The sequence below is a fragment of the Mirounga leonina genome, unplaced genomic scaffold, assembly GCF_011800145.1.
Source record: "Mirounga leonina isolate KUSES-001 unplaced genomic scaffold, KU_Mleo_1.0 Mir_94, whole genome shotgun sequence".
In the NCBI taxonomy this organism is placed as follows: Eukaryota; Metazoa; Chordata; class Mammalia; order Carnivora; family Phocidae; genus Mirounga; species Mirounga leonina.
Window position 1 is genome coordinate 40,785,600 of NW_023270855.1, and position 20,255 is coordinate 40,805,854.

The 20,255-nt window shown below is 55.5% G+C and overlaps 2 protein-coding genes across 5 annotated transcripts; one reads left to right on the forward strand and one right to left on the reverse strand.

Moving 5' to 3' along the window:
* The first annotated feature begins 5,224 nt into the window (after positions 1-5,224).
* UBA7 (ubiquitin like modifier activating enzyme 7) lies at positions 5,225-13,997 on the forward strand. 3 transcript variants are annotated; one of them, XM_034998432.1, is made up of 24 exons: positions 5,226-5,449; positions 5,534-5,702; positions 5,801-5,935; positions 6,032-6,138; positions 6,470-6,560; positions 6,636-6,771; positions 6,964-7,061; positions 7,155-7,301; positions 7,734-7,916; positions 8,094-8,201; positions 8,354-8,434; positions 8,515-8,670; positions 8,758-8,923; positions 9,003-9,208; positions 9,291-9,355; positions 9,447-9,630; positions 9,704-9,778; positions 10,030-10,213; positions 10,712-10,794; positions 11,080-11,181; positions 11,274-11,465; positions 13,043-13,141; positions 13,216-13,316; positions 13,779-13,997. In XM_034998432.1, exons 1-24 carry the CDS (start codon positions 5,394-5,396, stop codon positions 13,966-13,968), a joined length of 3,114 nt encoding a protein of 1,037 aa, XP_034854323.1. In that variant the 5' UTR covers positions 5,226-5,393; the 3' UTR covers positions 13,969-13,997. The 3 variants fall into 3 exon arrangements, with proteins under 3 accessions (XP_034854324.1, XP_034854323.1, XP_034854325.1); XM_034998433.1 differs by lacking the exons at positions 8,354-8,434; positions 8,515-8,670 and having other exon boundaries at positions 5,225-5,449; XM_034998434.1 differs by lacking the exons at positions 5,226-5,449; positions 6,032-6,138.
* A 173-nt stretch (positions 13,998-14,170) lies between these two features.
* On the reverse strand, positions 14,171-15,974 carry INKA1 (inka box actin regulator 1). Of its 2 annotated transcripts, none has more exons than XM_034998437.1 (2): positions 15,793-15,974; positions 14,171-15,007 (listed from the first exon to the last, which is right to left on the reverse strand). In XM_034998437.1, the coding sequence occupies exon 2, from the start codon at positions 14,975-14,977 to the stop codon at positions 14,213-14,215; it is 765 nt and encodes a 254-aa protein (XP_034854328.1). In that variant the 5' UTR covers positions 14,978-15,007; positions 15,793-15,974; the 3' UTR covers positions 14,171-14,212. The 2 variants fall into 2 exon arrangements, with proteins under 2 accessions (XP_034854328.1, XP_034854327.1); XM_034998436.1 differs by having other exon boundaries at positions 15,740-15,974.
* Positions 15,975-20,255: the final 4,281 nt, after the last annotated feature.

Sequence of the window (20,255 nt, forward strand, 5' to 3'; positions counted from 1 at the left end):
ACCAATTTTACAGAAATGGAAAGGATTATAACAGGATATTGTGAACAAGTGTACACCAACAAACTGGATAGCCTAATTGAAATGGACAAATTTGTAGACACAGAAACTAACAAAACCGACTCAAGAAGAGAGAGAAAATATAAATAGACCTGCAACTAGTCAGGGGATTGAACCAGTATTCAAAAAACTCCCAAGATGGGGCACTTGGCTGGCTAGTCGATTAAGTGTCCGACTCTTGGTTTTGGCTCAGGTCATGATCTCATGGGTCATGGGATGGAGCCCTGTGTTGGGCTCCACACTCAGTGGGGAGTCTGCTTGAAGATTCTCTCCCTCTGCCCCTCCCCCAATTCGCACGCGCACATACTCTCTCCTTTCTCTCAATAAATCTTTTTTTATTTTTAAAAAAGATTTTTAAAAGATTTTATTTATTTATTTGACAGAGAGACAGCAAGAACAGGAACACAAGCAGGGGGAGTGGGAGAGGGAGAAGCAGGCTTCCTGCCGAGCGGGGAGCCCGATGCGGGACTCGATCCCAGGACCCTGGGATCATGACCTGAGCCGAAGGCAGACGCTTAACAACTGAGCCACCCAGGCGCCCCAAATCTTTATTTTTTTTTTAAGATTTTATTTATGGGGCGCCTGGGTGGGTCAGTTGGTTAAGCAGCTGCCTTCGGCTCAGGTCATGATCCCAGGGTCCTGGGATGGAGCACCGCATTGGGCTCCCCGATCGGCAGGAAGCCTGCTTCTCCCTCTCCTTCTGCCTGCCTCTCTGCCTACTTGTGCTCTCTATCTCTCTGTCAAATAAATAAAATCTTAAAAAAAAAAGATTATTTATTTAATTGACAGAGACAGCGAGAGAGGGAACACAAGCAGGGGGAGAGGGCGAGGGAGATGCAGGCTTCCCGCCGAGCAGGGAGCCCGATGCAGGGCTCGATCCCAGGACCCTGGAACCATGACCTGAGCCGAAGGCAGTTGCTTAACCAACTGAGCCACCTAGGTGCCTCTAAATAAATATTTAAAAAACAAAACAAAAAATCCCAAGAAAGAAAAGCCCAGGACAAGATAACTTCACTGGTGATTCTATCAAACATTTGTTTTATTTTCTATCAAACACTTTATTTTATTTTATTTATTTATTTTGACAGAGAGAGCGAGAGAGGGAACACAAGCAGGGGGAGTGGAAGAGGGAGAAGCAGGCCTCCCACCTAGCAGTGAACCCAATGCGGGGCTTGATCCCAGGACCCTGGGATCATGACCCGAGCTGAAGGCAGGCGCTTAACGACTGAGCCACCCAGGCACTCCTCTATCAAACATTTAAAAAAAGGATTAACGCCCAAAAGACAGTATCCACATAGTAAAAAAGCAACCCAAAGAAAGGAGAAAGTATTTTCTTTTTTTTTTTTTTTTAAAGATTTTATTTATTTATTTGAGAGAGAGAATGAGAGACAGAGAGCACGAGAGGGAAGAGGGTCAGAGGGAGAAGCAGACCCCCTGCTGAGCAGGGAGCCCGATGTGGGACTCGATCCTGGGACTCCAGGATCATGACCTGAGCCGAAGGCAGTCGCTTAACCAACTGAGCCACCCAGGCACCCGGAGAAAGTATTTTCAAGTCATATATCTGATAAGGGATAATATCCAGGATATGTAGAGAACTTATAAAACTCAACAACAAAAACCCAATTTGAAAATGGGCAAAAGATGAGATACCCCTCACACCTGTCAGAATGGCTAAAATTAACAACACTGGAAACCACAGATGTTGGTGAGGATGCAGAGAAAGGGGAACCCGCTTGCACTGTAGGTGGGAATGCCAAAAGGTGCAACCACTCTGGAAAATAGTATGGAGGTTCCTCAAAAAGTTAAAATAGAACTACCCTACGACCCAGCAAGTGCACTACTAGGTATTTACCCAAAGGATACAAAACTACAGATTTGAAGGGGTACATGCACCCTACGTTCACAGCAGCATTATCAACAATAGCCAAACTATGGAAAGAACCCAATGTCCATCGGCTGATGAATGGATAAAGATGTAGTATATATGCACAATGGAATATTACTCAGCCATCAAAAAGAATGAAATCTCGCCATTTACAAGGACATGGAAGGAGCTACAGTGTATTATGCTAAGGGAAATAAGTCAGAGAAAGATAAATACCATATGATTTCACTCATACATGGAATTTAAGAAACAAAACAGAAGAACATGCGGGGGGAGAGGGGATAACAAACCATAAGAGACTTTTTTAAAGGTTTTATTTATTAGAGAGCACGAGCAGTGGCAGGGGGAGGAGGGGAGGGCAGAGGAGGGTGAACAGGGAGCCTGACAAGGGGCTCAATTCTAGAAACCTGAGATCATGACCTGAGCCGAAGGCAAATGCTTAACTAACTGAGCCACCCAGGCACCCCACCGTGAGACTCTTAGAGAACAAACTGAGGTGAGGGTTGATGGAGTGAGGGAGGTGGGGGATGGGTTAGAAGGGTGATGGGTATTAAAGAGGGCACTTGTGATGAGCACTGGGTGTTGTATGTAAGTGATGAATCACTGAATTCTCCTGAAACCAATATTGTACTGTATGTTAACTAAAAAGAATTGTACTGTATGTTAACTAAAAAAAATTTAAATAAAAATTTGAAGGAAAAAAATGGGCAAAAGACTGCAACAGACATTTCTCCAAAGAAGATATCTGAGTGGCCAGTAAGCACATGAAAAGATGCTCAATATCACTAAACATTAGGGAAGTGCAAATTAAAACTACCATGAGATACCACCTCACACCCACTGGGATGGCTACTATCTAAAAAACAGAAAACCAGTGTTATGGAGAATTTGGACAAATTGGAACCCTGTGCACTGTTGTGGGGAATGTCAAATAGTACAGCCACTGTGCAAAACAGTATGGCAGCCCTTCAGAAAAACTAAAAATAGAATTCCCATGTGATCCAGCAATTCCACCTCCGCATACATACCCAAAAGAACTGGAAGCAGGATCTCAAAGAGATATTTGTACATCCATGTTCATAATGCCATTATTCACAATAGCTAAAAAATGGAAGCCACGCAAGTATCCATCCACCAATGAATGAATAAGCAAAATGTGGTACATACATATAAGGACTACAATGTGGCTTTAAAAAGGAAGGAAGTTCTGTAATATGTTACAGTATGGATGGACCTTGAAGATATTTGCTAAGTGAAATAAGCCAGCCACAAGAAGACAGTCTGGCCCTGATTTCTGTACCTAGTACATATGACAATGAAAAAAAATTACATACTACTTCACATTCTTTAGGATGGGTATACATCAAAAAAAAAAAAAAAAAAGGAAAAACCAGTATTGGCTACAACGTGGAGAAATAGAAATTTTGTACACTGCTGGTGGAAAACAGCTGTTGGTCCCTCAAAAAATTAAACATTGCCATACAACGCAGCAATTCGACTCCCGGATATGTACCCCAAGGAATTGAAAACGAGTACCCAAATACATTTTCAAGAATGATCATAGCAGGGGCACCTGGGTGGCTCAGTCGTTAGCGGCTGCCTTCAGCTCAGGTCATGATCCCGGGTCCTGGGATCGAGCCCCGCACCGGGTTCCCCGCTCCGCGGGAAGCCTGCTTCTCCCTCTCCCACTCCCCCTGCTTGTGTTCCCTCTCTCGCTGTCTCTCTCTCTGTCAAATAAATAAATAAAATCTTTAAAAAAAAATAAAAGAATGATCATAGCAGCATTACTCATAATGTCCCAAAGGTGGAAACAAGTCAAATGTCCATCAGCAGGTGACTGGATAAACAAATCGTGATACAGCCATACGATGGAATATTTTTCAGCCATAAAAAGGAATGAAGTACTGATACATGCTATAATTTGGATGAAGCTCAAAACCATGCTGAGTGAAAGAGAGCAGATATCAAAGGTCACGTTTTGCATGATTCCTTTCACAGAAATATCCAGACTATGTAAATCCCTGGAGACAGAAAGAATCTAAGTATTTGCCAGGGGATCGGGGTAGGGGATGAAGAGTGATTATTTAATGTGGTGGGGGTGTTCTTCAGTAGGTTATGAAGAAGTTTTGAAACTACAGGGAGGTGGTGGTTGCACAACATTGTGAATACACTAAATGCGACTGAATTGTACACTTTAAAATGGTTATTTTAATGTTCTATGAATTTTACTTCCATTTAAAAAAAGAATTTATGGCGACATCTGGTTTAGGTGGTGCGGAGTTTTGTGGCGAGCTGTGCGCCACCCTCCAGAGAACTGGCCCCCAGTGTCCGAGAAGGCAAAAGGACAATCTATGGGGGATGGGTACACAGGACCTCTACTGTTTCTGCAACATTCTTTGGGTCTGCAATTATTTCAAAATAAAAGGTGAAATGAAAAGTAAGGACACGTGTGATCATGGCTGCCACTCTCAGGTCTGGCACTCAGAGACTGACCAATCTCTTTGAGTCCCAGCACTTATTCCCTGACTGGCCACCTAGGACTGCCATCTGTCCTGAGCTGGCAGCTGTGGGCAAGGGGGAATCCTTATCCTCAGGAGCAGGCCCAGGGCCAAGTAGGTACTCCCAAAGATGTCAGGCTTCACCTGGATCTGTGCTTTGGGCTCCGGGGGTGGGACAACGCCTCACATTCTCCCACAGCCTCTGGGATGGGACTGGCTCTGCCCTGTGTTATGGACCAGGTGAGTGTTCATGGCACGGGGGTTTCTGCCAGAACTCTGTGGGCAGGAAGCGCATTCAGGCAGCGACACTGAGGGGGATGGGGCCCGAGGTTTGGGACATCTAGGGACCTACAGGAGACCATTGCATCCAGCCCATATGGGTCCCTCCCATGGCTCCCTTCCTCAAGACAGATACCTGCTGGGGCACCTGGGTGGCTCAGTTGGTTGAGCATCCGGCTCTCAGTTTCAGCTCAGGTCATGATCTCATGGGTCGTGGGATGGAGCACTATGTCCTTGGGCTCCAGGCTCAGCAGGGAGTCTGCTTGAAGATTCTCTCCCTCTGCCCCTCCCCCCACTCACACGCTCCTGCTCTCTCTCACTCGCTTTCTCTCTCTCTCCCTTTCAAATAGATAAATAAATCTTTAAAAAAAAAGAAAAAGATACCTGCTCTCCCAGAGGCCAAATAGCCAAGAGTTCTGCCCCACTTTGCCTGTGTCCTACAGCTGCCAGAACCGTCTGGAGGTGGGACCAGGAGCTGGCTCAGTCCCGTTTCACTTTCACTTTCGTTTCTCTTGAAATGACAGAGGAGCCAGGAAGAAAGCTGTGACCAGTAGCGAAGCTTAGTGCCTTTTTGCACTAGCTACAGTGGGGCACTGGCCTCTGCTGGCCCAGCCTCCCGCACAGCGACCCCACCTGTAAGCGCGGCAGCCAGCTGCCCAGCCTCCGGCCTGAGAATGGCTGTCCTGGAGACCTCCAAGTTGCTGGATGAGGAGCTATACTCACGGCAGCTGTGAGGCCCGAGGTGGGGAAGGGAGTGGGGTGGCCTTCTGACTTCTGACCTCCGACTGCCTACCTTCTTCTCCCCCCTCCACAGGTGTGTGCTGGACTTGCCGGCCATGCAGAGGATTCGGCGAGCCAAGGTCCTGCTATCAGGCCTTCAGGGTCTGGGGGCTGAGGTGGCCAAAAACTTGGTCCTGATGGGTGTGGGCAGCCTCACGCTGCATGATCCCCACCCCACCTGTTGGTCTGACCTGGCTGCCCAGGTGGGGGTCGTGAAGGGGAGGTGCTATGGGTTCCCAGGCCAGGGTGGGGGTGGGGCCCAAGAGAAATCTTGCTCAGGGAAGACTGGGTCTCTCTCTAGTTTTTCCTCTCAGAGAAGGACTTGGAAAGGAGCAGGGCTGAGGCATCTCAAGAACCTGTGGCCAAGCTCAACGGAGCCGTCCAGGTGTGTGTGCACACAGGTGACATCACCGAGGAGCTGCTGCTGGACTTCCAGGTACCCTCCCTGCCCCACTCTCCAGGTCAGCCCGGTCCCTTCCTCTTCCTGAGCTGAGCAGTGGTTCTGGCCCTGCTGATCACGAAGTCCACCCAGGTGGTGGTGCTGACTGCCTCGAAGCTGGAGGAGCAGCTGAGGGTGGGTGCTTTATGCCACAAGCTCGGAATCTGCTTTCTGGTGGCCGATACCCGGGGCCTCGTGGGGTGAGTGAGACTAACCTGCGCTAACCTAACATCACAAGCGGCAACCTGTCCGGGGCTGTTCCCAAGCTCCGTGCTCCTCCCCAGCCCCCCGCCCCGGGGCCTGTCTTAGCATCCCCTCCTGATTGTAGTCCCCAGTCCCACCCCTCTGCTTCCTCCACCCCAGTCTCCAGACCTGCTCCAGTAAATCCCTCAAACTCCGGCTTCTAAGCCTCTCCCAGCATCCCTTCCCCGGTGCTGGTGCTCTGGGCTGGGTCTAGTGTCTCCCACCCTTCACCGCAAGCTCGGTGAGTAACCACTGCACTGGCTCAGGGACCATACCACCCCACCCCAGGCAGCTCTTCAGTGACTTCGGCGAGGACTTCACCGTGCAGGACCCTACGGAGGCAGAGCCTCTGACAGCTGCCATCCAGCACATCTCCCAGGTGGGTGCGGAAGTGTGGGTGCTCAGCTGATGACCAAGCAGGGGGCACCCCTGAACCAAACCACCTCTTCTCCAGGGCTCCCCTGGAATTCTCACTCTGAGAAAAGAGGCCGATGCCCGCTACTTCCATGATGGGGATCTGGTGACTTTCTCAGGCATTGAGGGCATGGTTGAGCTCAATGGCTGTGATCCCCGGCCTATTCGTGTGCAGGGTAAGCCAACCCAACCCCAGGCTCCACCCCCAAGCCCCCACGGGGGGCGTACGCAGCCTGGTCCTTGGGGATAGGTTCTCCCTCCACCTTTCCTCGGTGTGGAGCAAGGTCAAGGACACAGGCGCAAGACAGGATAGAGTATGAAGAGCAACTCAGGTTCAGGTCATACTGACCTGGCTGGATCTCCCCCAGAGGACGGAACCTTGGAGATTGGGAACACGGCCATTTTCTCCCGTTACTTGTGTGGTGGGGCTGTCACTGAGGTCAAGAAATCCGAGACTGTGAGCCATGTGAGTGCAAGTGCACCCGAGATGGGGGAGCTTGGGAGCCCCAGGGGGCCCACAGTGTTCTGAACCTGACCCTGAGCTGAGTACCTGTTGCAGAAGCCCCTGGATGTAGCCCTGCTCCAGCCCCGTGTGGTGGCCCAGAGTCCCCAGGAAGCTGACCGTGCCCGCTGCCTGCATCAGGCCTTCCGTGCACTGCACCAGTTCGAGCACCTCAACGGCCGCCTGCCCCAGCCTTGGGATCCTGTGAGTGGCCCCGTTGCTTCTCCCCCGAGCCTCTGCCTTATTGGGGTCTCACCTGCCAGGAAGCAACAATGACGATCTCACAGACCCGAGTTATAATTCCAGACGCCGCTTCCCACTTACACAAAGGAAATGATAGCACTGTCCCCGGACCAGAGACCGGGTCCCTGAAAGGACCAGGCACAAAGCCTGGGGACCCTGGCCATCTCCTCACCCCTCAGTTCTGGGCTGAAATCTCTACCCACATCGGCGAAGCCTCCATAGGCATTTTCGAGGCATCCTCTGGTGGGCTGCACAGTCTGGCAACTGGTTGGGGCCTTCACACTCAGGCTCTGCTTCCTCTTCTGTGGAAACGGGGGATGGCTGCCTGAAGGGTTTGAGTGGGGGATGGAGCTTAGGCTGGGGCCGCTGTGCCCACAGAGTTCTACTCCACAGGATGATGCAGAGATGGTGGTGGGCCTGGCCCGGTCCCTGGAACCACTGAAGGGGACAGAAGGAGAGCCGCTGGAAGAGCTGCTGGATGAGGCTCTAGTGCAGACAGTCGCCCTGAGTAGTGCTGGTGGCTTGAGCCCCATGGCAGCCATGCTGGGTGCAGTGGCTGCCCAGGAGGTGCTGAAGGTGGGCAGAGGCTCAGGCAGGATGAGACTGGGAAGGGTGTGGAGATCAGTGTGCGTGCCGAGGGTGCCCAGCACCGGACAGCGGCCCTGGCGGTTTCATGGGTCTGGTGAAGCCCAGCCTGGATCGCAGGCGGCTTGGAGCTGGCAGGAGTCCCTACACTGAAGTTCTGGCCTCTAGGCAATCTCCAGGAAGTTCATGCCTCTGGACCAGTGGCTTTACTTCGATGCCCTCGATTGCCTTCCAGAAGATGGGAAGCCCCTTCCCACACCGGAGGACTGTGCGCCGGTAAGAGCCTGGGGTAGGAGTGCAAGCCTTCTCCAAACTTAGGACCAGGGAAGGAACAGGAAGAATGGTCCAGAGATCCTGACCTGGAAAAGTTAGTGTAAGAGGTAGGAGACACAGCACAGCCATCCCTGACCCCTGTCTGTGTCCCCTAGAGATGTTGCCGCTATGATGGGCAAATCGCAGTGTTTGGGGCTGGTTTTCAGGAGAAGCTGGGCCAGCAGCGCTACCTCGTGGTGAGCTTTGTGGTCCAGTCGGGAGATGTCTGTGGGAGGGCCAGGCCAGGCCCTCTGGCTAAGGCTGCTCCTGCTGGCAGGTGGGTGCTGGTGCTATCGGCTGTGAGCTGCTCAAAGGTTTCGCCCTAGTGGGCCTGGGGGCCGGGGCCAGCGGGGGCGTGACTGTTGCCGACATGGACCACATAGAGCGCTCCAATCTCAGCCGTCAGTTCCTCTTCAGGACCCAGGACGTTGGCGTGAGTGCTGGCCCCTGTGCACATCTTGCATCCTGGACTGTCCACAGTGCCCCCCCCCCCCCCAGCATCTTCCTGTTCTCTTCTCAGAGGCCCAAGGCAGAGGTAGCTGCAGAGGCCACTCACCGCCTGAACTCAGACTTGCAGGTGACCCCACTCACCTACGCACTGGATCCCACGACAGAGCACATCTACGAGGACAACTTCTTCTCCCGTGTGGATGGCGTGGCTGCCGCCCTGGACAGTTTCCAGGCCCGTGAGTACTTGACCTTGAACCTCAGCCCCTTATTCAAGGCAGTGCCAGCCCCACTCCTGACCCTCCGCCCCCTTGCTAGGCCACTATGTGGCTGCTCGCTGCACCCACTATCTAAAGCCACTGCTGGAGGCGGGGACACAGGGCACCTTGGGCCATGCTTCCGTGTTCGTGCCATATGTGACTGAGGCCTACAGAGCCCCTGCCTCGGGCTTAGCTTCTGAGGATGCAACCTACCCTGTCTGCACCCTGCGGCACTTCCCCAGCACAGTCGAGCACACCGTGCAGGTAGGAAGCACCCACCCAGCCCCGCCCTCAGCTGCAGACCTGTTCCCCACCTGACACCTCATGGTTCCTCTCTCCCCCACAGTGGGCCCGGGACGAGTTTGAGGGGCTCTTCTGTCTGTCTGCTGAGACCATCAACCGCCACCATCAGTAAGGCCACCAAGAGGGGTGGATGGGAGTCCAGAGCCCCTAGCCCCAGAGTTTTCAGGGCTTAGCCTCAAACCTCCTCCTCTCTCTGCAGGGAGCTCACTTCCCTGGGAGAAACAGATGGGCCACAGGTGCTGACCCTGCTGGAGGAGGTGCTGGGTGTCCTGAGAGAGCGTCCACGGACCTGGCAAGACTGTGTGGTGTGGGCCCTTGGCCACTGGCAACGACGCTTCCATTATGGCATCATGCAGCTGCTGAGCCGTTTCCCACCTGATAAAGTGGGTGTCTAGGGGTCAGAAGGCTGAGGGTTCAGGGGGACCAGACTGAGCCCAACAGCCTCCATTTCCCTAGGTGCTAGAGGATGGAACTCTTTTCTGGTCGGGTCCCAAACAGTGTCCCGAGCCCTTGGAGTTTGATGCCAGCCAAGTGAGTGGGGTCCCTTGGGAACCCCAAGGCGGGGATGTGACCCCCTCAGAGCAGCGGTGGGCACCTCTGCATCTGTGCAGAGATGCACAGATGCTGAGGGAGACCGCCACGTTTGTGCACATATGGGTGTCCACACGTGAGACCGAGGCAGGCGCTCCAACATCTCCACGAACGGGCGGACCCCCACCCCACGTACCTGTACATGCTCACTCACACCCGTGCATCTGCCCGTGCTCTTGGTCTGACTGCAGGACACACACCTCCTCTACGTGCTGGCGGCTGCTAACCTGTATGCCCGGATGCACGGGCTGCCTGGCTCACGGGACCAGACTGCGCTCAGGGAACTACTGAAAATGGTGCCATTGCCTGTGCCCCAGCCCTCGGCCGCCAGCTTTCCTAACGACCTGGACCTCGCTGGGGCTTCTGCTGAGTTTGGTGAGGTCCCTGGCTCTGGCCCCCTGTCTGCCCTCCAAAGGCCTGGCCCTGTGCTCAGCCTATGCTACAGAAGGAAGATGGGGCCCTGGGGCCCTGCTGCCAATTCAGTTTCTCAGGTCCTCTAACCTTGCTTGTTTTGATGTTTGGGCTCATCCTCTAGCCCCTCAGTAGGCCCTCTCCCTGCTGCCCACACTCCCACACCTCTGTTCCCATGGCAGATTCTCAGCAAAAAAGACCCCCACAAACCACTGGGCTCTGGAGAGTACCCAGCTCTGGTCCCCAGGTGAGGACAGAATTCCGCAGGTGCACGCACGGATGCATGCGCGTGCACGCACACAAGCAGGGCTCGGGCTGCTGGAGAGAAGGCAGCATCAATCAAGGGATCTCTCTGAACGTAGTCAATTTAGGCTTAGGAGAGACTGAGAATAGGCACCAGGCTCCAGGGAGAGGGCAGAAGGTGGGGGCTAAGAACTGCCCAACACCCCCTTCCTCTGCCAGGCCCTGAGCAACTGAAGAAACTGCACCAAGTGCTGGAGGTCTGGAGCGGGAGCCCTCCTCTCGAGCCCCTGAAGTTCGAGAAGGTGGGAGCCCAAGCAGGGGTTGAGGGGCAAGATGGGGAGGTTGTTGGGGAAGGTCAAGAGCTAAGAAGGTGGCTTTGGAGTTCCCTTGGCCTGAATTCTCCTCCTGGCAGGAACCCCAAAGCAGATCACCTTCCCTGAGCCTCAGCTTCCTTATCTGATAAAGGGGACAGATGTCAGCATTCCCCCCCCCCCCCCCGCTGCCGAATTGTGGGAAGACTTGTGCGGGGACAGGTGGTCAGCCATGGTGAGGGACTCTGGGGCCGTGTTAACAATACTGGGAATTAGGCCTCACAGGACAATGACAGCAACTTCCATGTGGATTTCGTGGTGGCAGCAGCAAGCCTGCGTGCTCAGAACTATGGGATCCCCCCTGCCAACCGCACCCAGGTAACTCTGCCCCTTGGGGCTCAGGCCTGGAGGCGGGGGTCAAACCCTAGTCCTACACCTCGGGCCCAGACCAAATCTCCTGTCCTTGGCAGAGCAAGCGAATTGTGGGCCAGATTATCCCAGCCATTGCCACCACCACAGCCGCTGTGGCGGGCCTGGTGGGCCTGGAGCTGTACAAGTTGGTGGGCGGGCCACGGCCCCTCAGTGCCTTTCGCCACAGCTACCTGCATCTGGCTGAAAACCGCTTCAGCTCCTGGGTGCCTTGCGCCCCCGCCATCCAGAAGGTGAGCCCTTGACACCCCACTCCCCACCAGGCCTGGGTTTTTCCTATACCTACCAAAACAGGCTCTACTCTGGCTTTGGCTTCACACCAGAACCCAGACTCTGGGGGAGTCCTTAAGACTCCCTCCGGCCCCCTTCCTGCTGTGAAGCCAGACTGGGACCTGTCAGACACAGGAAGCAGCCATCAGCCGCCCCCACCCCTCACCCCTCCCCTGCCCTAGGTCTGGGGGGCTGCTGCAGCTTTAACTCATTAGTGGAGCCAGACATCCCTCACAGCCTCCTCCTTCCAGTAGAGTCCCTAAGGGGGAGGTGGTAGGGAGGGGGAACTAGAGCCCCAGCCCCAAACAGAGCCTAACCTCTGCCTGCACGGCATGGGGACCCTGGCCCACCCCATCCAAGCCGAGTTAAAGGGCACTGAGCTCACCACCGCGGGTGGGCTCGTGTGTGTTCGTTGCATGCGTATGAGTGCACAGGGGTCTGGGCATCCCTGGCCCTATGGTGTGTGGGCATGGAGGGAGCACGCTTGTACATCTGTGTGCCAGATGGGAGTACAGGGCTCTTCTTCACTGGCGGCGTGCACGGGTGTGCATGTGAGTACACTTGCAGGCCTTCCTGGCCGTGTGTGTGTGTGTGTGTGTGTGTGTTCCTTCCAGTGCAGGGCTGTGAATGCCCTGGCTGTGTGCCCAGGCTCGGCAGTAGTTGGCATTTTCTTGGGGCACAGGAGAGAGGGGGTGGAGAGAATGCCCTCACCAGGGGAGAGGGGAGAGGTCATGGGCCAGCACTGGGCTTTTGCTGAGCAAGCCTGGGGTCCCTCAGGGCACAGTACACAGAGCCCCTTTGTGAAGGGCCTCTCCTCCAGCTAGCACATAAGCTGCCTTTGTCTATGGTGGAGGGGGAGGGGGCAAGGGAGGATCCCCCCCAACTCACCTCTGGCCTCGTCTCAGCTTGACCCCACTGTGCTTTCTCGGGGAGCTGGCAGGGCCCCCTTCCTGGCCCCTGGCCACCTGCCACCCTCAGCTCCAGGCACTAGAACCCCAAGACTCTTGAAATAGGGAAGGAAAGGAGACAGGAAGAAGAGGCCTATGCAGAGTGCGTCCCTCCTGGGGGCTCTCAGCCAGCGGGGCCCTAGCGGTCATTGTGCCCCTTGATCCTCTGTGCCCATGTAGTCCAATGCCCTGGCAATACAGGATGAGGGGGCAGGATGTACCCCCCAGCTCCCAGCCTTGCATTTGAGGATCAAGCAGCTTTATCGGTGACTGCAGCGGCCCTGCTCCTGCTTCCTCAGGAAGCAACGCCCCCCCTTCCACACACACACACACACAACCAGCCTGCGTGATGGATTGCCTGTTTCCCTGTGCGGGGGCCCCACAGCCCCATTTCCTGTGCTGGCCCCAGCATAGGCGGGGAGGGTGCTGAGACTCTGGGCCCAGATCCCACCTTCCAACCCCACCCCCAGGCTTCTGTTTCCTGCCTCTAGTCCATCTCCTTCTCTAGGAAAGGGGCCATCAGCTGCTGGTAATGGGTAAGGGGAGGGTGTGTGGGAGAAGCTTCTCACACCCCGCCCCACCCCACCCCCCAGTTACATTACCTGACATGGACCTGGACGTGTTGGAACCGCCTGAAGGTGCCTGCTGGGCAGCCAGAGAAGACCCTGGAGTTACTGCTGGCCCATCTCCACGTAAGCCCCGTTCCTCCCTGCCTTCAGGCCTGGCCCAACCTGGCCTAGCTGGCACCTGACCCATCTCTCTCTAGGAACAATTTGGGCTGAGGGTGACGATGCTGCTGCATGGGAAGGCCCTGCTCTACTCAGCAAGATGGTCGCCTAATAAGCAGGCCCAGCACCTGGCCCTCAGGTGAGCCCACACGTGGCTTTAGCCAGGACTTGTTCTGTTCTGGAGGTTGGAGTTGGGAGACGTGAAGTCTTTCCTCTTCCCAACCCCGTTTGGGCCCCTCACACCCTCCTGAGGCCTTCTTTTGCCAAATGGAGCCAGCAAATGGGCTGGGGGTGGGGTGAGGACAAAAAACCTGAGGAGGGGCCTCCCAGCTGCCTGCTTGGCGGGCCTCATCAGCTCCTCCACACCCTGCTAAGCCCCCCTTTCACAGCCCACTCCCAGGGGACTCACAACTTCCTGCCTCCTGCCCGCCCTGCCTGTTGCTCCTAAAATAGTTTCAGATGTTTCCTGTCTTGAGCTGCTCTGGCCCCTAGCTTGGGCTCCTTATGGCCCATCAGCACCCTCTGGTCCATGCCCGGTCGCTCTGCCTCCCGCTGCTCACCTAGCCAATCACCTCCAACACTTTCCCTGCCACACCACCAGGGTGACAGAACTGGTGCAGCGGGTGACAGGCCAGATGCCTAAGCCAGGGCAGCGGGTGCTGGTGCTGGAGCTCAGCTGTGAGGGTGAGGAGGAGGACACTACCTTCCCACCCCTGCACTACGAGCTATGTGACAAGACAGCAGCCCTATCACCCGGCTCTACGGAGCCCTGCATCCCGAGCCCACAGTAAGCACTCAATAAATGCTTGTTGAAGAAGGGCGTAAGTGGAGATGGATGATGAAACCTGGGGCAGTAATGCACAGGGCGTGTGACATGGACATGACGGGGACCCCTACAGGGAGAGAAAAGGCTCTTTAGATTCGCCTGCCTGGGCTGTGCCTCAAAGGGCTGGGGCCACCTCCTAGAGCCTCAGGGGTATGGAACCAGGATAGTCCAGAGAAAGGCCTTTTATTGTCCCAGGCTGGAGGGCAGGGTCAGAGGTAGCTGACATCACTGCAGATGATGGGTTGGCGGCTGCGGCAGCGCATGAGAGCTGCAAAGCGTGAGACATCTGCAGGCAGCTCGGGTTCCGGGCGAGGTGGGCACGATAGTCTCTTTCCCGCCATAGCCGCCCTGCGTGCCCTGGCCAGCTGGCGCCGCAGCTGCTCAGAGAGCCCAAGCAAGAACTGAGGGGGCCGAGCACGGGCACGGGGCCCTCCTCCATCGTCCCCCTCACCCGCTGCCTCTGGCAGCTCCATCCAGTTGTGCACCAAGTCAGCAAAGCAGTTGTCCCCCAGCACTAGGGGCTGGCGACTGCGACCTCTGTTCAGCAGGGCTGCTGTCCAGTCCTCAGCTTCCAGCCCCCGCCAATGCTCCAGGCAGGCATCTGGGGTGGACTTGGGCCGTGGTCGGTGGGCAGGTGGTGCACTGGCCCCCGGAGCGCGGCTGAGCAGGGGAATGCCACTGGCCGAGAGGCGCTGTCTGTGGGGGGGCCACGCTGGGGGTGCTGGGTTCTGGAGTACAGGCAGCTCTTCCTCTCTCCATGTGCTGCCTGACACTTCAGAGAAGCCAGAGTCCCAGTCCAGGCCATGCTCCCTGGGGCTCCCCAAGACAACACCCTTGTCTCCTATCGACACACCTTCTTCCTCCTCTTCCACACAGCAGACTGAGTCCTCTTCCAAGGCATCTGAGGCCCTGAGTCGGTGGCTGAGCGGAACACGTGGGCCGGGTTTGGGGGGTGGTGGAAGGGGGCCAGACATGGGGGGTGAGCCTGTGTCCCGGCCACACAGCTGTGGAGGAAGAGAGGGCCCAAGTTGGAGGGGGTAGTGCTTGTCACTCCTGCCTGCCTGGCCAGACCAGTCCCAAAACAGCAGACCCGGGGGCTGGAGAGGCCTGTGGCCCGGGCAGCAAGCCTCCAGCGGGCACCAGGCAGGCATGGGGGCGCTGGTACACGTAGCTCGTGTGGCTCCCGTCAGCCGACCTGGTGGCAGTCCGGCAGGCTGCAGCACGCACAGCTGGGCAAGTCGGTACCCGCCACCAGGGCGGGAGGCAGGGTTGCGGGCCTGCCTGCATCGGGAAGTAGGTCTTGTTCAGGGCTGGGGGTGGGGGAGCATCCCTGCTTCCTGAGGGATTCGGCTCCCCAAAGCTCACAGCCTCTTTCAGAGAAAGAGCACTTGCGGGGCTTGGGGGGTAGAGGAAGGAGGTCAGCCTGGGGTAGAAGGCATCCATACCAGCGCCAGCACTTCTTTAGTCCCTCGCAGCCCCCTGATCCGCCCCAAAAGAACTTTCTCCCCGCCAACCCAGCAGCAAGGCCAGCTGGGCGGCTGTTACTTGATGCCCAGCGCAGCTCCCAACCGTCCGAAACCCGATGCGGGCCATCTGGGCCATCTGCGCCGCCCCGCCCCCATCCTGCCTCGGATGGGCACTCGGGCCGGGCCCCTTACCCGGGTGTCGTTCGGGCCGGATGGCAGCTGGGCACCCCACACGCGTCCCCACATGCCACACCCGCTCCCAAGCCTCACCAGTTCCCAGCGGAGCTGGCCCAGGAAGCTGTCAAGCCGAGCGCTGTGCATACCCGTGCTGGAGCCCCCGCCAGGCCTGCCAGTTCCTCCTCGAACTCCAGCGCGAGCGGCGCGGAGAGGGCCCAGCGGGCCGGCCAGCGGCGCCCCGGCCCTCCGCCTGGCTCCGCCGCTCCTCGCTCTCCACAGCTCCGGCCGCCGCCGCCGCCACCGCCCCAACATCTGGCAGCCGCGCCCCGCCCCTGGTGCCGCAGCCAATGGGGCCGGGGCGGGGCTGAAGTGGCCCCGCCCCTCGGGCCCGGCCGAGGGCGTGAGTGAGCCTGACGCCGGCTCCCCACTTCTCTCCGGCTCTGGAGGGAGGGGCGGGGCTGTGGCTGGAAGCCGGGCGGGTCCTGCCTGGGACTCCCCCACACCCTGGGCGGTTTGGCTGCATGACCCAAGACAAGGCGATTCCCCGCGGTAGCCTCAGCTTCCCCGTTTTTCCCGGGATAGGACTGCGGTCCCTCCCGCAGGGGCTCCGTGAGCGCGCGGATCCTCCGGCCACGCCCACGTGCGGACAGAGCGCCCCCAACCGTCGGACCTAGCAGTGCTGTGGCCCACTCCGGGCACGAGTCACTGAATCCGTTCCTGGAGGGGCCTCGACAAGCCCTGGAAATGATGGGTCCGGCCCCTCTGAGGACTCCGGAAGCACCGGACCTCGCGGCGGCACGGGAGAGGGGCTTCGGCCACGGCCCAGCCCACGCCCTCTCAGCCCCGCGTCTGGCAGAGCTAGGCAGGGCCGCCCTCTAGCGGGGAGCGTGCGGTTAGCAGGGATTACCTCGGCGACACCTGCATTCCCTCTGCCCGCACCACAAGCCAACCTAGAGTGAGTGCAGGGGATTAGGGCGGCACTCTGTCCAGAATGGTCAGAGCCCGTTCCTGGAGGCCGCTCCAGAATCGGAGGCTAGGTTCCAGGATACAGTCTAACTTGAGACAGATTAGGCAAGCCAGTAGACAAAAAAATAGCCGTAACGAGGGTGGATGGGCTAGTCTCGGAGAGGGGTCTCACAGAGGAGGCAGCATTCTGTATGGGATCTGAATGAGCCATCATGGGAGATCAAGAAGGGTATTCTAGGGGCGCCTGAGTGGTTCAGTAGATTAAGCATCTGACTCTTCATTTTGGCTCAGGTCATGATCTCAGGGTGGTGAGATGCAGCCCGGAGTTGGGCTCCACGCTGAGTGTGGAGTCTGCTTAAAATTCTCTCTCCCAGCCGAGATGCCCTTCAACAGATGAATGGATAAAGAAGATGTGGTCCATATATACAATGGAATATTAGCCATCAGAAAAGATGAATACCCAACTTTTACATCAACATGGATGGGACTGGAGGAGATTATGCTAAGTGAAATAAGTCAAGCAGAGAAAGTCAATTATCATATGGTTTCACTTATCTGTGGAACATAAGGAATAGCATGGAGGACATTAGGAGAAGGAAGGGAAAAATGGGGGGGGAAATTGGAGGGAGAGATGAACCATGAGAGACTATGGACTCTGAGAAACAAACAGGGTTTTAGAGGGGAGGAGGGAGGGGGGATTGGTTAGCCCAGTGATGGGTATTAAGGAGGGCACGTACTGCATGGAGCACTGGGTGTTATATGAAAACAATGGATCGTGGATCACCACATCAAAAACCAATGATGCATTGTGTGGTGACTAACATAACATAATAAAATTTAAAAAAAAATCTCTCTCTCCCTCTGAACACTACCTGCACCATGCTCCTCTCTCTCAAAAAAAGAAAACAAAAAGAGGGGTAGTCTAGGCAGAAGCACCAGCCAGTTAAAGGCCCTGAGAGGAGAGGAGTTGCACAGGGCTTAATATAAAGAAGGCCCAGGTGTCTAGACGATGGTTGTTGGGGGGAAGGAGGTCAGCAAAACCAGGCTCCTAGCAACCGTAGAAAGAAAAATAGGGTTTTGTTCTTGGTGTGATAGGGAGCACTGGGCTTTTGAGCAGGGAATGACCTGGGCTGGCTCCTGTTTGGGTAATCCCCGCTGTTTTAGGAGAACCACTCTGTAATCAGACTGAAGGCTCCCGCCCTCACCCACCAAGAGAGGGGAGGGCCTGGGCCTGGGTAGGGCTGGGACACAAGAGGGGGTGACTTTGGGGTATGTTTTGGAGCTACAATCAAGTCTTGCTTTTGCATGAATATGGGTAGGGAACGAGGAGCATCCAGCAAGACTCCTAGATTTCTGGCCTGAACAACTGGTTGGATGAGATTGCTGTGACTTGATCCAGGAAAGAGACTGCAGAAGAATGGGTTTGGGGAGGAAAACCAAACGCTTATTCGTGGATATGCGACCCTTGAGATGCCTGTTGGACATCCAACATGAGATGCAGAGGCAGCCACTGGGTGTGTGACTCTGGAATTTGGGAGAGAGATTGGCACTGAAGCCTTGGATCTGGAAGGCAAAGCGAGTGGATAGTATTTAAGGCCACGGGCTTGGATATGTTGGGGGAGGTGAGTGTAGACAGCGGAGGGCAGCAGTCAGGACTGAGCCCTGGTGGTAGGAGGGAAGCAGGACCAGCAAACGGGCTAAGCAGGAGCAGCCAGGGAGGTGGGAGGAAACCGAGAGAGTGTGGGCACTTAGGAGTCAAGGAGCAAGCGTCAAACACTAGAGGAGGTAAGATTGGAGAATGAACTGAAGTCAGTAGTATGCAGGTCTCTGAGGACTCTGACGAGGGCAGTTTCACGAAGAGAGGGACAAACTGGATGATAGTGGGCAGAAGAGAGTGAGAGACGAAGAAATAGAAAGAGCAAGTGTGGACAACTTTTTAAAAACTGACATATAAATATAGGGCGCCTGGGTGGCTCAGTCATTAGGCGTCTGCCTTCGGCTCGGGTCATGATCCCAGGGTCCTGGGATTGAGCCCCGCATCGGGCTCCCTGCTTGGCGGGAAGCCAGCTTCTCCCTCTCCCACTCCCCCCGCTTGTATTCCCTCTCTCGCTGTCTCTCTTCTGTCAAATAAATAAATAAAATCTTTAAAAATAAATAAATAAATAAATATTGACATATAAATATAACAAATGGACAACTCTCAAAGGTATAGCTCAATGAATGTTAAAATCTGTAGACCCTTGTACACCTGTCACCCAGATCGAGGTATAGACTAGTCCCAGCTACTCCAGGGAGGACACTCTGTGCCCCCTTGATATCCCCAAAGATAACCACTATTTTGATTTATATCACCAAGGATTCTTTTTGCTTCTGGGATGTAGGCAACTTTTAAGAGATTTTGTTGATGGCTGGGCTCAGATTTACAGGCAGATAGTGTTTTGGGTTTTTTTTAAAGATTTTATTTATTTGAGAAAGAGAGAGCACAAGCAGGGGAAGCGGCAGAGGGAGAGGAAGAAGGAGTCTCCCTGCTGAACATGGAGCCTCATGCAGGACTTGATTCCAGGATCCTGGGATCATGACCTGAGCTGAAGGCAGAGGTTTAATGGACTGAGCTACCCAGGCACCCTAGGCAGATAATGTTCTTAATGGTGAGAGGGGGTGGGCAACTGGAGTTTGGACTCTGTGGCGTAGCAAGTCCTTAACCTAGTTTCCCGGGTGCTGTGTTTGTGTCTCCAAAGACTGCATGACCAAGACTTCCTTCCCTAAGCCTCAGTTTCCCTACCTGAAGCTTGATCCTTTCCCCCTAACATTTCCTTTGGGTTATAGTAACGAATGGGAGAATTCACTGGAAGCAGTAAAACTTGGGGTTGTCCAGGCTTCTCTCTTTTTTTTTTTTTTACATTGGGCAAGTTATTTAACTTTTCTTTTTAAAGATTTTATTTATTTGACAGAGAGAGAGCACAAGCAGGCGGAGCTGCAGAGAGAGGGAGAAGCAGGCTCCCCACTGAGCAGGGAGCCCAATGTGGGGCTCGATCCCAGGACCCTGGGATCATGACCTGAGCTGAAGACAGATGCTTAACCTACTGAACCACCCAGGCGCCCCTTGTCCAGGCCTCTTAATGCCTGCCTGGAGTCTAGAGCTCAAGTCACCAGGATGGGCGGGGCTAGGATCTGGGAGGCCCAGGAGTCCAGCCTGCCCAGCTGTGTTTAAGCAACTGACCTAGCAACAGGGTAGGCCTGACAAACACGTCTGGTCTTCCGGAGTCTCATCTGCTGTCTGTATCTTCAGGCCACTATGGCCCTGCTCAGGCCCCCGGCGCTTCTGCTTGCTCTGGTTGTCTCTGGTGAGGAGCCGGTGGGTGGGGGAACCCCAGTTCTCATGCCCCAACACACTCCACAGTGGAGTGGAATCGTGACTCTTCTCGGATAAGCTACCATGCAGGGCAGGGGCTGTGGGAGAGCCAGGGAAGGGCAAAGATCTAACTCCCTGACCCTCATTCCTTATCGTGGCTGCTTCCTCAACCAAGTCTTCACTCCCGTTCTGCTCAATGTGCTGAGCCCTGGTTGGATGTGGGGGACAAGGAAGAGTTATGGCTGCTTGGCCCCGAGATGCGACCTGGCCCTGAGGCTGAAGGGCTCATCT

What these genes read in the sequence shown, in the direction of transcription:
- UBA7 (XM_034998432.1), top strand. Translation starts at nt 5,394, where the DNA reads ATGGCTGTCCTGGAGACCTCCAAGTTGCTGGATGAGGAGCTATACTCA. An exon ending in CTGCCCAGGAGGTGCTGAAG is followed by an intron (nt 7,917 to 8,093) that starts GTGGGCAGAGGC and finishes TCTGGCCTCTAG; the next exon opens with GCAATCTCCAGGAAGTTCAT. An exon ending in TGGGGCTTCTGCTGAGTTTG is followed by an intron (nt 10,214 to 10,711) that starts GTGAGGTCCCTG and finishes TTCCTCTGCCAG; the next exon opens with GCCCTGAGCAACTGAAGAAA.
- INKA1 (XM_034998436.1), bottom strand. Translation starts at nt 15,958, where the DNA reads ATGTTGGGGCGGTGGCGGCGGCGGCGGCCGGAGCTGTGGAGAGCGAGG. An exon ending in GCCAGCTCCGCTGGGAACTG is followed by an intron (nt 15,008 to 15,739) that starts GTGAGGCTTGGG and finishes CTTCCTCCACAG; the next exon opens with CTGTGTGGCCGGGACACAGG.